General features: G+C 37.8%; 1 protein-coding gene across 1 annotated transcript; it reads left to right on the top strand.

The window, feature by feature from the left end:
- The first annotated feature begins 12,066 nt into the window (after nt 1–12,066).
- On the top strand, nt 12,067–15,006 carry LOC137747353 (malate dehydrogenase, glyoxysomal). Its single transcript, XM_068487450.2, has 8 exons — nt 12,067–12,625; nt 12,728–13,042; nt 13,132–13,221; nt 13,312–13,395; nt 14,206–14,241; nt 14,307–14,396; nt 14,498–14,592; nt 14,677–15,006. Exons 1-8 carry the CDS (start codon nt 12,086–12,088, stop codon nt 14,747–14,749), a joined length of 1,323 nt encoding a protein of 440 aa, XP_068343551.2. The 5' UTR covers nt 12,067–12,085; the 3' UTR covers nt 14,750–15,006.
- The last annotated feature ends 1,634 nt before the right edge of the window (nt 15,007–16,640 follow it).

Raw genomic sequence — 16,640 nt, 5'->3', positions numbered from 1 at the left:
ATTTCTGTTAAATGGAAGCATGTGCACAATATGTGAGGATAGTTCGGTCGCTTTGTTCTTTAAAATAATTGAAAACCCTAGATTTCTAGAATGTCAACCTATGCAAATATGTGTGATTCTATAGCTTTTGTATATGAAGATCTAGTGAAGTGACATTTTTGTCCTCAAATGAGAGTTATGTGGTGTGCACGTGATAAGAGTTAACGTTAATTTAGATGGAATCTATGAAAAACTAACGGTAGGGGAAATTGGCCGAAAAAATTAGTTTAAGTCCTCAATTTTTCAATTAAAAAAATTTAGAAGGAAAATTAAAAATTAAGCGAAAATTCAGAGAATAAATCGACAGTTAGCCTTAATTCTTACTGGTCTTTTATTTTTTGGGTTTAGAAAATTCGGGCACAATAAATGAAAGCGCTGTCATTCTCTAGCCAATGAAATACAAGAACTAAGAATGAGGACTTTCTTGGAGGCCCAAAATGGGTGTGAGCTTTTGAGTATTATCAATGTTAATGTGACAGACAAGGACACAGAAAACTTAATAACATACAAGGACACAACTTTTTGACAGAGATAATAAGCAATAACTTTGCCCGTTATACTTATAGATTAGATTCAGATCTATTTGGATAATCGGCTTGGATGTCTCGATTAATATCCTATTGAATACATCATATTCAGATCATATATGGATTTGTGAAGACTCTAATATAATTTTATTGTTAAATAATATGATTAGTTGTTTTTAACTAATGTTTTTATTTTTATTTTTTTGTCGAATTTTTTATTTTATTTTTTGTGTGTAACTTGTGTGCTATTTTATTTTATTGGATTCATCATCTATACTAGGATTTATTCGTGTAGTATAAATAGAATTAGAAAAAAAAAATAAAAAATAAAAAAAGGAAGGCAGTAGCACTTGTTATTTTTTCCCCTTCCCTTTTTCTTTATACATTTTCTCTCTCTTTACGCTCTCTCGACTCTTCTCTCGGCAAAGAGGTGCCTTCCTTCTATAGCATCATTTCTTCTTCTTCCCCTTAGATATGGAATTGGTTATCCCTGACGGCAGATGGATAGAGTAGGAGAATTACAGAGCTAGGTGTCCCCAAATTAGAGATTTAGGGTGCCATTCATTTAACGATGTGTTCAGAATATGTCAAGTTCCTTGTTGGGAGAATGTGTATTGATTATTTCAGATGATTAGAGATGTATATCCCTTATAAAAAATAAAAAGCTAGAGAGGCCCACACTAGGGTATTTACATAGCTCTTTGAGAGAGCAATCCCTATTAAATTGGGACATTATTTATGTGAGAATCTAGGATAAAATATTCAATCCTTTTAGGATTATGATTACTTTGCCTAATCTTCAAGATATTCTAATTTGACATAAATTAGAGTTTTCTTACCGTGGAGACAAGTAATACTCTTTGATAAGTTTAAAGCTACTGGAATCGTGCCAGGCTACCATGAACTGTGGTAGTCCGATCCAAAATACCTATGTAGCTCCGAAATCACTCTAATGGTCTTCCGGTCGTTCTAACCTACCTAAGTGCCATGTATCATGGGCCAAAATATTATGGTCCCACAACTAACCTTAACTATACTTCTGAAAATACGTTCCCTTCAAGGATAGATAGTTACCAACAGACTGTGAGCAAATCATTCTAGAATGACCTTTCCTAAATGCGTACTGATATGACTTTTGAATTGCTTGTTTGATTCGGAGCTAGAAAAGTCCAACTAGTCCTACTTGCATGTTTATCAAAAATCTGATCTTTCATATTTCTAAACCAAATTGTAAGCCCCTGGTAAGAATTCCAAATGCATAGCTAACAAGATGGATGTAGGGTGACATGTGCCTATTTTGATTTATCCCTAAAAGAATATAGATACCTTAGGAGATCAAATGAGACAAATATTTTTGTAAAAGAATAGTTACACAAGGCACGACTTTAATGAGTGTTTAGGGTTACAGTTTATGTGTACCTATTCTTTTACAAGAATATTCTTGTGATTCGATCTTCTAAGTAGAATTCGATTCAAGAGTTGTGAACACTTGATCCTAAATCAGATGTGATTTCTTTAAGGGTCGTTGTTGAACACAATTCTGCGCAACAATGGATGATCGAACCTGCAAGAACAAAAACTAAGAAAGATCGTGAAACCAAGCGCCGGGGATGGTAGTTTTTAGCATTTGCACTCCAACGATTAAGTCAGGAAATGAGAGAAACGGGTATAAAGATTGTTAAGTGTATAGAGAGAGAGCTCAGAATGTCTAACCAGTTGTGAGGTGTCAAGATGCCTATTTATAGGCATTTATGGAGTCATCTTTGGTGCTCTGCTAACTCTCGAGTCGTTATAGTGGTTGGAGTTAGAGGTAAAACCCTGTTCACTCAGATGTCCCTGTTGCATGAGTCAGAACAATCTGATTATTGCACAGCATAGGTCAGCATTGTATGTCTTCTACACGATATAGGCAATCACATCACCCATGCCAATCACTTTGCCCAAACGTTACGTATAGCAGAGTGAATGTGATCAGTATGGGACTGAAGGATTGTTATTTGAGTGGAGGCGGTTGGACATGACGTGGGTGCCTACAATGTCTACTCCATCTAGAGTACCCAGGGTGAGATAGATTGTATGAACTCGTTAGGGCTCCAATTGCTAAGTGATCGTGTAGGGTTTGGCTAGAAACCACCAAGTTTTAGTATCTTGCGATAAGAGGAATAGGATGCCTTACTTACTTCAGGTCCTATCCGCAGAGTTGACTCATATATTTACTGTTCCGAAGACATGGAAAATATGGTTTCATAACCATCGAGGCTTGCTCTTGAATGGAATGGGACCATGAGGAGTTTCATGTAGTGCATGATTTTGACTTTAGTGTGAATTAACGGACACGTGTATTTGTTATGCTTGTTGATTATCCACGAGCTTGATGAAAAACACAAATGTTTAGGTGTTTGCTTTGGCCAGAAAGCTTTCTAGTTTCTCTAAAGGTTTAGACTTGCTTTGTTTCTCTGTTGTCCGCTTTCTTGAAAATGAGCCTAGTATTTATAAGTGAGCAATTGAATCTTAGTTTAGAATCCCCAATCTGAATCCCATAATTTCTAGGATAAATTTTCACATTTGATTTAATTTGAGCTAATTATTTAATTTAGGTCTTAATTAAACCAGAATTTTTAGTTTAGGAAATTAAACCCTAATTGATATAATTTGGTCAAATTAGAGTTAATTTGTCCCATTTGTATTTGATTAGATTTAGTTTATATTGATTGATTGGATTTAGTCATTATAGTTAAATCATAATCAGTAGTTTAAGGAATTAAACCATAATTGAGAGATTTGATCAATTAAGGTTGCGGGACCATGATTTTCTAGGGTCGGAGTAAGGCTGATCCAAATACAGTTACCTCAGAAGTCATGTAGTGGTGTCATCATCACCATATTCTGGGGTAATAGTTGGAGTTTTGGCGACTCCACCATATGACTATGCTTGCCCTGCAAAACACGATTTGATTCAGATATGGACACAATCAGATCCTTAAGTCTTGGAGTTCTTAAATTTAGGAATTAATGTACACTGCAAGTAATCATAGCTCTTAAGATGATGTAAAATCTACCTCCATATATCCTCTAGAATTCTCTCGGCTTAGAATAAAGATTCTATCATAAAAAAAGTCTCTCTCCCACGATATAAATACACATCTAGGATTCATCTCTAGAAACACAATCTAAACACTTGAATTCTTTTGCCCACTACATAAGTCTAAAACTATTCACTAACTTGACCATCAGAGAGTTAGTCAAGTTCGAGCACTTCCTCCACACATAGCGGTGCGTGAATTTGGTTCTAACAATTGGTGGTTTTCATTGAAAGTAAACTCATATTTCCTTTCAACCATATCACTCTGCCAACTAACATGTATATGGAAGAAAGCTCGGTTAACGCCAACGTTAACCCTATCGGTAAGCATAACTTACTCTCTTATGCGTCCTTTATTCCTATGATTGACAACCTGCTACCCTAAGTCACTACCATATAGTGACAAGTAATAACCTACAAGGAATAACGGTTATTCCAGGGAACAACAAAAACCCAGTCAACAAGCCACCTACTTCCATGGACTAGATATGGGAAACCCTGATGAAGAAATACACCTCTGTCAAAAAGCTACAAAAGAACCAAACATCCGCTTAAGCAGAAAAACACTTCAACTTTGTGGACATTGAGAGGCATATGAAGAATCTGAAGGAAAATTTTTGTCCTAACTAAGAACATGTGAGAACATTTGAACACATAGGCAAACTATTAACACATTAAAGTAGGCATGCATTCAAAAATAATTCTAAAACCCATGACTTTCAAAGCCTAGTGAATGGTAAACCACAAAACTCTTGAGATTCACTACCCTTAAAGCTCATCCTTGTTTACACAAGAGATTCACCCAAGTGGAAGGCCTTCAAGTCACCTCCTAATTCCTTGAATCTTCCTTGTGATTTTTCTTCCTTTTGAATCTCCTTTGCTCCTCGAATATGTGAGGAAAGGAACTCCAAAAAGTGCCAAAGGTTTGGTACCTCTAAGTCTCCACACCAAAGATGTAGTGTGAAGAGAAGATGGATGACTTAGAAAGATTTTAGATGCTAGTAAAAGTCTCCCTAAGTGGCCAGCCTCTATAGAGAAAAAAGGAGGAAAGTTTATCTTCTTTGCCTTAAGAAAACCCTAGTGAGAAAAAGCTATAAAGATGACTTTATACTACCTCACATGTGAGTGGCAAACTTGCAATTAACCCAAGTTTGCTACCACTAACCCCTGGCCGGTTTTGACTTTGTTTTTGGGTTAATTTCCATTTAGTTTTAGTTGTCACACAACTTAAACTCAATGGGCCTTGTGGACCCAAAACCAACTTAAAAGCCCATTACGAACCTTTCGTAAGATTAATTAACTAATTAATTAATTTTGACCATTCTCAATTAAACTATTTAATTGATTATCCATCTCATTTATATTTCTTCACTTTCATCCTTACTCGGTGTACGATCCATTAGGTTCCAATTAGCTAGGCAGTGGGCGATTATTACTCTTAACGATCGATTGTGAATTGAAACTACATTTCAATTCTTCATTTGATGAAGATTAGTGTTTGCTAATCTTCAGAGCTTCCACAAACCATGAGTGACACCTAGCAGTATGCCATGGCTACCTAAGCTAAGTAGATGTGGTTAGAGAACCTATCCAGTTACAATTATAATGCAATACGGTCATTCTCTAATACAATACTCTTAATCACATTGTTTGAGTGATAGTTTGTTTCATGTCTACCATCCATTATGATACTTCTCTTATATGATTCAATTGAATATGATTTGGAACAAGCTTCATAAGTCATATTCGTATGCTTTGGCCAAAGACTCCCAAATCATATCTCAAAGTCTTCTCCCTCCACCATGGAATGTTAGAGATCCACATTCATATGCCTACATGACTAGATAGCTTGACCCCAACAATGTCGTGGACACTCTCGAAGGAATGCCTTTGATATGATCAAAGATCAAGGGCCTAACCATTAGACATCTATGATGCTTCAAGTCAAATGACTACTTTGCATATTGCAACTTAGCTCTTACATGACATGTATGTTCGAACTCTCTTTTGATCGTGGTTCAGTGTACTCAATTACCTTTTGAGCACCTATGTGTTTGTCTCAGTGTCCAACATCAAATGACTTGAGACTAGTCATACTCACGCTTGAGTTAACATAACACATATTAACCTTAGCGGATTGTCAATGCCCAACTGGCAATCCTATGACTAAGAACGTTTTAGGAATGAACATAAAAGAAATGTCTCGTTAATCTAACTTACTTAGATCACTTCTCTGTTAGGTTAAATACATTCCTTGGATTCCCTTATTGCTTACACATATAATACAATAAATAATGATTAACAATAAGCTTTGCCCTTCATTAAACATATAAAGTTTAACACAATAAGTATTCCAAAAGCTATTTCATTAAATGAGTGGCTTTGAGGGCATACTTCCAACAGAATCTGGAAAACTCGAGCGGACCAATTCCTGAAACCCAAATACCTGTTTTTGGTTATGGAAACATAATCACCATAACCCTTAAATGAGAACCCATAGTGTCACCTACTTTCCCAATCTCCATAAATGTCCCTAGTCCAAGCAGGGGTCTCATATGCGGCGGACAGGTCACCAATGTAGCATGTGAAGACATACTCTAGGAACCACATAATGCTCCTTCCAAAATACAATGGGAACACTGAGAATGGAGCCTCGTTACCTAAGATTTGACGAACCTGAATTTTTTGAAGACCAAGAGCGGCAACGTCATTCAGATAGAGAGAACCCCAGAAGTTTGGTCAGGAACAACCATCCTCGAATCCCCAGTAGGTAGATGGTCCTAGTCGAAAGTCTAATTTCGATGGCGATCGAAATCAACCCCCCCCCCCCCCACCAAAGAAGTTTTCCTAACCTCAATTGAAACTATTCTGTGGTGATTCTGACTTCAAACTACCATGTTATGCACTACTAGAATCTCATGGTCCTAAATAACAACAATAATGCCTAGATGGGAAAATATTTCCCATCCATCTTGAAGAGGCTAACCATGAGATGGTACTTGGAACTGCCAACCAGGTCCATTGATTGTTTTGAAAGTTTGGTTGACATCTTCACGAACACCTATTCAATGCACCGTAATGTTTGCAAGCTTCATAAAGCCCTGTTCAGAATGACCTCTCAATCTACAAACGAAAATCTCATGACCTAACTGAAGCGCTTCTAGTAGAGCTAGTAGAAATGTAAAAATCTAATGATAAGTTGGCCACTATGGCGTTCAAACAAGGCATGTATGTTATGCACTCATTTCCCAGAAGCTGAACAAAAGGAAGCATGATTATGCCACTTTGGTCGAATACTTTGATATCTTGGACAATCTGACTATTTGGAATGAAAAGACTAGAAGAACCACAAACCACCCAAATTACCCCAAAAAAGACTAACAAAAGAAGAGCTAACAAGAACACCCCTCATCCTGCTTTGCGACAAGTTCTTAAAGAAGGACGTCCAAATAAACAGGCCCCACCAAAGCCAAAACAGTATACTACTCAAAGCACCACCATCAACAACATCCTTAATAGCATAAAGGACAAGTTATTCTTCTGATGCCCAAAACCGCTCCTGAAACACATGCCGAAGAAAAACGTAAACGAGCACGGCTCTTTCCACAAGAGCATTAGCCATGCCACTAGGGGTTGTAAATGTTAAGGAATCACATTGAGTAACTGTTGGATCAGGGCATTGCTGGGAATTCGTCAGAGACAAAGTAAGGAAAAAAGGCTGAGTCGAACCCAATGATAGGAACCAATCAGATAAGTACACAAACGATGAAGATTGACGACCGGCAAAGAAGCCCACTTTTAACATAAACTGCATCCATAGAGGACGAAAAATTCTAAAAATAAGAGAAATGATGGAAAGGGTCATAAGAAATCTGACTTTTATTACCCTAAGATAGACTTCCTGTTGATGTCTTCAAATTGAGTAAAAAAAAAAGGCAATCGGGACTACACGTAGTTCGATTCCCTACCCAGTATGTAAGCAGTCCATTCCGGACTCAATAGCAAAGCCATCGTCTACGCAAAGACAAGTTCGTAGAGAACTCATCTCCTAACACCTCACCATAAGCTTATCGTCAAAAGTTATCCCTGATGTAATTATTTACATTAAGTGATTTGATTTTCCTCCCCAGAGATATATAGGCAATCCTTCTCGGATTCAATCACATCCCTTTAAAAATTTAATCCTACTTTTACCATGAATAAGGAAATTTTAGTTGTCTTGATGTTTGTTTTTTTTTTTTTTTTTTTCTTTTTTTCTTTTTTGTGATGCATGGAGTACCTCACTCGTCCCAAACAAAGCACATACTTTGAAAACTTCGCACAAATGCAAGTCTAAAATTCAAAATAGCATTATCAGATAAGTCTCTCGTAGCTCATTCCATGTTAAACAGTTATTAGCTTGGGAGACTTAAACGGTAAACTGCGCGGTTACGATTGGCGAGCTACGGGGATGAGCACATGGCGCCCTGACTCGAAAGTCTAACTCACCATCCAGCCTCCGAAGAGTTTATACAACTAGTAAAGTTGTGGGTTATAACATTCAAACCTAGGCTCTATGCTATTAAAAGGAATAGTCGAAAGGGCGACCCAGGAATTATCCAAAGGTGGTTCTGAACTCTAACCCCAAGTACGACTACTTCTATCCCGGACCAACGTACTAAGTCAAGTATGTTCTACGACATTATATGTTTCCAGGTCCGAAAGGGGCATCCAGCCTAGAAATCCCTAAGAGGAATTTTATTCCAATGAAGCTCCGATATGTGGAAATGCTTTGACTTAGCTACTTAAGGTAGTCTGATCGAAAACGTTGAGGTTTGATGCTGACAAAAGGATTCAAAAAGTGTTTTCGATCCACATGTCAACGACCAAGTTTCCAAAAAACTTTTGTTTAAGCTTCACTGGAGACAGACACGTGATCTAATCTAAAAAAGAAATCATTTCCTAGTACTACATTACAAGTATTGAAATTTTTTATCCAAGAACTAAGGTACGGTAAAAAGTTGTTATTGATTTGTTTCTTGCAGGTTGTTTGAAATTTTTAAGTCCGATAAATGAATTGAAAAGCACGGAGCGAAAGATTCTTCATGGGTTTAAGGTTTAATTCCTGGTACCGAAGTATGGTGGTGTTCTGGATATCGCGATGAGAATACTTTATGGATTCTAAGTTTGAGAGGTAATGTTACTCCGTATCAACATTACCGATAGGGCTTTTGAGCTATGTCCCAAGCCCACAAACTTACTTGTATCCTGCTTCGTTGCTTATTTTATTTCTACAAGTTCATTTACCTTGGAAGGATTTATTAGATTAAGGAAAAAAGGCACAAGACAAAGTAAAAAGATCACGTATGCACATGTTTATTATCAAAGTCTCAATAAAAGGGTTCAAATAAGTACAATAGTTTGGGGGAGACAAGCTCTCACCCCTGACAAAAGAAAATTTTTGAAGGCTCCTTGGCAAGAGTCATTGGTGCTAATAGAGATATTGCTACATAATAAATTACGTGCTATACCCATCTTGCTATGTTTCGAGCAAGATACTACATTGTGGGTGAGTATTATGATGGAGGTCCATTGTTGCCATTGTCTATAAGCGGAGGATGAGGAAGAAAGCGGTGACAAAGAACCTTCTGAAGAATCACAACACTTTGCAGAAATTCCACCCATACACAAGAATTGCATAGAGGGTGCTACGAGGGGATGAATTTTATGAAAGTAAGAAGCGAAGGATACTAGCATGGAATAATGGCTAAACTGGGAATTACTTAGCTTCGTGATAGAGATTATTAAGGAAAAAGAAGATTTTTGGTTTAAGGATTTCAAACATCGAAAGATCAGAGAGGAAACTGGATGAGGAAAGAGTAGCAGTGCCACCATTATCCTATTATGGGGCGATAGGTGGAGCCCTAGCGACTCCACTAGATAACCATGTTTGTTTTGCAAACATGCGATCTAATCTGGATATGGACACAATTAGATCCTTTAAGTCTTGGAGTTCCTGCAATCTAAGAATTGGTGTGAATCGCAAGTAATTATAACTTATGTGCAATATCTACCTTTAGATATCCTCTAGGATTCTCCCGACTTAGAATAAGGATTCTATCCTAAAAATGCCTATCTCCTTAAAGTATAAATACAGTCATCTAGGGTTCATCTCTGGTAGCGCAGTCTAAACACTTGAATTCTTTTGCCCACTGCTTGAGTTTAAAACTATTCACTAACTTGACCGTCAGAGAGTCTTTGGTCGACACACCCTCCCCTCTTCCCCCGGTCTAGGCTTGTTCATAGTTGTTTACTATTTTGCAAGTAATCGAGTTCAAACACTTCCTCTACACATGATCGGTGCGCAAATTTGGTTTTAACAATGGTTAATTTCCTCTTGTTTGAAGGAGATTTCAATGTCGACATGTGTCGTTTGATGACTCGTCTGTCCTTGATGAGTCATATGCAATGTGCGCAATTTGGCAAAACCCATAATGTGAGCCACATAAGCCCTAACGAATCAAAATTTAACTTGTTGGTGAACATTATTTCACCAAAGTTCTGATGTTTGCAGGTATATTGGGGGGTTCCTATACCTCAAAAAAGATGATGCAAGAAAGTATAAACAAAGTCATGCGAGGCTCAAAACATATACATTCTTGAAAGGAAGAATAAGAGTTTGTTGTGAGGGTGGCAAGATGGCACATTCCTTGGGCCATCCATGGAAACGATCTGAAAGATCATTCCCAGCTCTGAATATGCAATTCCAAATGTTGACCCATTATAGGTGTCTGAGTCATTGCATAGGACATTATTTCTTTGACCAAGCTGACTTGCTTGTGGTCGATTAAGGGAATTTAGACTTGAATTAGTTAGAGGCTTATCATATAAAAGTCACACATGATTAAGGCTAACTCAAGTCAGAGTGTAGCTCATGTGTGTGACTCGTAAGCATGTAAAATCTACATTCCATCATGTATACAATAAATAACCAAAGGTACTTACCTCTTGGAGCGTTATCATGTGCATGACTCATAAATCTAAGTAATCTTATTGCAAAAATCAAACATGCATGCTAAAAATTTCAAATTATTCAAATTTGAGAAATCCAAATCCAAATCCAGAAACTATCAAAAGCCCTAAATCGTAAAATCCCAATTTGTAAATCCTCATTCGAACCTTAATTCAAAAGCCCTAAAGCATAAATCCCTAATTCGTTTTGTAAATATGAAATTGCTTACCTTAATAGCTTGAACGCCGAAGATAAAACATAGATGATTGTGGTCGACGATGAGTTGATAAAGGAATGAGTGGTTGGGAGTGACGCATAAGATGAGAAAAAGAAACAGAAAGGGTTGAGAGAGACAGATTCAAAGATGCGTGCCTCTATAGTCGTGACGACGCTGGAGAGGTTCAAGAGGGAGAAGTGTGGTGGTGGGTGGTGATGTTGGAGACTCAGAAAGGATAGAGAGGAAGCTAGGTCAAGACTTAGAGAGAGCTTCAAAGGTTGAGAGAGAGTCAAGAGTTTGTGATCTGTGAGGAATTAAGGTGAGAGAGAGAGAGAGTTAAGTTTTTAACGAATGGTTAAGATTTAATATCAACCAAATCCAAAAGCTATTATTAATTCTATATATAAAATTATATTAAAATAGTTATCGGTTCAGAACCTTCTATTTGGTTTCGGGACTTTTTTTGTTCGATTCGGTTTGAGAAATTCCAATTTTTTTTTTCCACCCCTATCTAAAGTTATGGGTGAGAAAAATGCACCCATTTCATATTATGGCTTTTTCCATGGATGAGGATCCTCTTTATGAAGATTCTAAGGATCCTCACATTCTAATCGTTCATCGTATATCGTGCGGTCAGTTTTTGTTAGTTACTATAATTGTTTAATTTTAAATAATAACAATCAAATGATTTCTAACCGTACAATGTACGATGAATAGTTAAGATGTGGGGATAGATGAATAGTTAAGATGTGAGGATCCGGATCCCCACAATTTGGATCCGGATGAGATCCAAATCCTTATCCTTTTCCCATAGGAGGTGGATTGTCTACCCTCCTATTTTCATACTCTCCCCATGCCCTCCTATGATATGTGGTCACGGTTAAGCCACGTCAACATTTTATATTAATTTTTTATAAAAATAATAAAACAAAAAGTAATAGAAATATAAAAGATTGACGTGGCTTAACTGTGACCACACAAACAAGAGGGCATTAGGAGAGTATGGAAATGGGAGGGCAGATAATCCACCCCCTTTCCCATAACCCAATCGACAAGGATTGTCTGCCCTCCTGTGCTCTCTTGTTTTATGTGGTCACGATTAAGTCACGTCAACATTTTATATTATTTTTTTATAGAAATAATAAGAGAAAAATAAATAGTAATATAAAATATTAATATGATTTAACCGTGATCATACAAATATAGAAGGGCATAGAACAGCATCGAAAATGAGAGCAGACAATCCTTGTCCTCACCCAATTGCGGTGAAGCACCAGAAGTCAGAAAGTTCGGATCAGTCATATTATTGGGTTTTGGGAACTTCAACTTGGGATAAGATCAGTTTCCATATTCCACACCGCCCAATTTCCCAGCAAAGCTTTCCCGTCTTCACTCATCCTCTCCACCCCCTCTCTCTGCTCATTTATTTATCGACGATCGGATCAATTTTCGCCACAAAAAATCACACGATGCAGCAGCAGACGAGCTCAGAAGTGAACGCGAACCAACGGATTGCTAGAATTTCCGCCCATTTGGACCCACCAAATCTCCAGATGGAGAACGCTGCCACTGTTAGCCGCTTGAATTGCCGCGCCAAGGGCGGCGCTGCTGGTTTCAAAGTAGCCATACTTGGAGCAGCCGGCGGCATAGGCCAGCCTCTCGCCATGTTAATGAAGATGAACCCCTTGGTCTCCGTTCTCCACCTATACGACGTCGTCAACACCCCCGGCGTCACCTCCGATATCAGCCACATGGACACCGGCGCCGTAGTAAGCTCCAAAACCCCAAACCCCAAATCCCAAATTCGTTGATTCATTCATTTCAATTTTCAAATTTCTAAATTTGCAAAATTGGGGTATTGGGTTTTGTAGGTGCGCGGGTTTTTGGGGCAGCAGCAGCTGGAGGAAGCGCTGACCGGAATGGAGCTGGTGATCATTCCGGCCGGTGTGCCCCGAAAACCCGGAATGACAAGGGACGATTTGTTCAACATCAATGCCGGAATCGTCAAGACGATCAGTGAAGCAATCGCCAGGTGCTGTCCGTATGCCATTGTTAACGTGATTAGCAACCCTGTGAACTCCACAGTTCCCATTGCTGCTGAAGTTTTCAAAAAAGCTGGTACCTTTGATCCTAAGAAACTATTGGGAGTCACCATGCTTGATGTTGTTAGAGCCAATACTTTTGTGGTATGCATTTAGTAATTTGATTATTATGTTTTATTGCTACCCAATTGCACATTTTGGTTATAGATTATGAAATTGTTATATGATTGCAGGGAGAGATTCTGGGTCTTGATCCTAGGGACATCGACGTTCCCGTTGTTGGGGGTCATGCAGGGGTTACAATTTTGCCTCTTCTGTCTCAGGTTAGGACACCTTGTTTTCAGATGTTTCAGCTCTGTGTGTGATTGTGCAGAGAGTTTGTTTAAAGTCATTGTCGTTATTGCTTTATGCAGGTTAAACCTCCATGCTCTTTCACCCCAAAAGAAGTTGATTACCTAACAGATCGCATTCAGAATGGTGGCACTGAGGTGGTTGAGGTGAGTAACAAAATGCTTATTTTCTTGATTGGCTGCTAATTACATATGGAGACTACATGCTTTACTTTAAGTGAATGCAAATCCTACAATTTATTTTAATTTAATGCAGAAAGTAAGATAATTTTTTGACAGAACAAATGTGGGAAAGTACCGTAGACAGTAGATTGGAAGAATTATAAGTTCTGAATAGTATGTTAAGGCTGATACCCTGACAAAGTACCGTAGAAGGTGTTAAGAGGGTACAACAATCGAATTAAGTGGTGGCTGAAGGTTTTGTACAATTGACAGAGTATCTGAGCAATAGTTGTGGGCTCCCTTTCTATTTGCAGCAACTTTCTTTGTGGTCATCGTGAATAGTTGCAGATTTTGGGCATGCAAAAGACATGAAAACAATTAACAGGGTGGGATAAAGGTACTTTAGTATCACGGACAAGCTCATGTCAAAGATTTGCTTATTAGGATTCAAAAATTGCTCTTGTAAATGAAAGCAGATGGTATTGAGAGCTTTTCCCATTCCCTCAGTGTTTGCAGGCAGAGACTCCTTAAGTGGTTATCAGGTCTTATGCAAGAGGTTTAGTAGTCATAGCTTTTCCTGTCTATAGGCTACCACTCTCTGGCTCAGTGCTGTCATGTTCTTAACACCATGCTTAGTCTCATCTCATCTTTTAGAAGAGTGAAGTCTCCTCTATTTTGTGATTGGAAATTAAAAAACGGTGCCTTGCTTCAAAACCTTTTGCATTTTCGTGCTACCATAATTTTATTGATACTCAAGAGTGCTAGTTTACCAGTCAATCTTTACATGTTTTTCAGGCAAAAGCTGGAGCTGGTTCTGCAACGTTATCAATGGTTAGTAGTTTCAGAAGTTTTTACTTTTCTTAATTTATTTTTACAGTAACTGACAAAAAATGCAGGCATATGCTGCTGTTAAATTTGCAGATGCATGCCTTCGTGGCTTGCGAGGAGATGCTGGGGTTGTCGAATGTGCATTTTTGGCTTCTCAGGCATGTTACTAGCATTTTATTTGCTTCTGTATGAACTGAATTTATGGCATAAACTGGTCTTTCTTGTCTTCGACCTAACAAGGAATGCATGCCTGCTGTAGGTGACTGAACTTCCCTTCTTTGCATCCAAGGTGCGGCTTGGCCGTACTGGAGCTGAGGAAATATATCCTCTTGGCCCCCTGAGTGAGTATGAGAGGTTTGTAATCTTACCTGTTTTGAAGCCGTGCAATTGACTTACTCTATACGAAAAGTTTTACATTTTTCCGTGTTTGCAAAACAGGGCTGGCTTGGAGAAGGCAAAGAAAGAACTAGCAGCAAGCATTCAGAAGGGGGTTTCTTTCGTCAGAAAATGAACAGGTTGTGTTTACTACTTTACGTTGGAGATGAAGCCGTTTTAGAATTTAGATGGTCCCTTGATACCCTTTCTCAACATCACATTGATAGAAAATAAACGGTAGGTAATCGATCTATCAAATGCAAACTAAGACGCTCTCTACAACTCCTTGATTTAGAGCATCACATATAGGTTTCTAAGTTGTGTCATAGAGCTTGTATGGTACTCGAACATGTTCCTCAAAAATAAAACGTGTGTTGATTGATTTTCTTTTAATTCATTTATATCCACCCAAGATCAAAGTGAAATGAAATGTTTGTTGCAATGAAGCGAAAAGGAAAATGAAACGTGTTTTTCGTTCTTGCCTTGGGTTGAGATTCGTTTAGATTTTAACTTTGTAAGTAAGCTTGGGCTTCAATGGGTGGTTCGCGACCATAACAACCTGGAGCTTCGGTAAGATAATGCTGATGAATTTTAGCTAAGTAGTATTAATGAAGTGTGTATTGCGATCGCGAATTCGCTCTTTGCAGGGGATTTGTAGTTCAAGTGGTTTACAACCCGAATCCAAGGGTAGCCCAACTTTGAACATGCATGGGCTAATGGGCTTGTTCTTTTCAAACAGCTCCTCTAATACCATAAAGAGAATGCGTACAATTATTCCAAGAGTTAGGGGTGTCAATTGGTGCTCACGGGTCAAGTTCTGGTTGACATGAATTCGACACGAACAAATTAGGGTCAGCTCAAACATGACACACTTGTTGCTCTGGTCCCTTTTATTTTTTCAGAACCGAACACGACGATCATTAAACATGTTTATCGACAGTGGCACGATTGACCGGTTTAGCATTTAACGTTACAAATATATTCATAAACTTGAATGTTTACATCAACTGAACGGGTTTAAACTTGCTACTTCACCTTCAGTTAAGGTGTACTATCTCGTGTTGTATGGTTTACATGAATCGTACATTACGTAAACGTGTTAAAGCGTATTACTTTCCAAGTGGATTGACCCAAAAACACACTGCATCAACTGCGTTAAATGAGTCAACACGATCATGACACAAGCATGCTTATGGCCAATTTGAGCTCGTTAATTTCGTGTCGTTTTCTTGTTGGGTTGTCTTGTGTCTAATAAACATGGAGTTCAAAACATGATATGAACTCAACAAAAAGTTAAGAAGTGGGATCATAAGACTAAACCAGACTGTTGGTTAGGGCCTTGTCCCATTTAGTGTTGGTCGATGCACAGGTCCAGTTAACAGTCTACATTGGTGATCATCTGATTCAGATGAGGAACCAAATTTTGGACATCCTCGACCAAAAGTCTAAAACAATCTTATAGCGTTTTCCAATTTTTTGATACAAACCATATACGATATTGAGCAAGGATTCAAATTCGAGTCCTTAGATGTCCAATAATTATTATATTTTTGTTAAGTTTGTGATAAAATTGAAATTTTAAAGAATTTTAATATCCTAAATCTTAAAATTTGTTCAATCATATTGCATTCAGTCCTTTTACTTATTGGATATATCTATATCATAGATTTTGTTTGTCGATAATTGTCTATATCACAACTAAATCGTTTTTAGCTATCTATATTATAGATATTTTTCGCTTATAATCTAACTCTTCAAAATTAGTTGTACTCAATTTTATTTTAAATATGTTTTGTTAGAAATTTTTTGTAGTCCTTATTATAATAAGTACGTTACAATTAGACTCAATTTAAAAAACAGCTTCGATTTTTGGACGATATAACTTTACCCCTAACCACACAAATTTAACCATAAGTAACCGGTCTTTCTCAAATGAGGACAAATATGTGTTTATTTTACTCAAAATTTGTGCCTTAAGTAGTTGAATGGTACGATGCGTCATGGTTAAAACGTCTTTATCAAAATTA

Source organism: Pyrus communis, chromosome 2 (assembly GCF_041283825.1).
Source record: "Pyrus communis isolate YQ-2024b chromosome 2, ASM4128382v1, whole genome shotgun sequence".
Taxonomy (NCBI): Eukaryota; Viridiplantae; Streptophyta; class Magnoliopsida; order Rosales; family Rosaceae; genus Pyrus; species Pyrus communis.
This window is presented reverse-complemented; position numbering and strand designations above follow the sequence as displayed.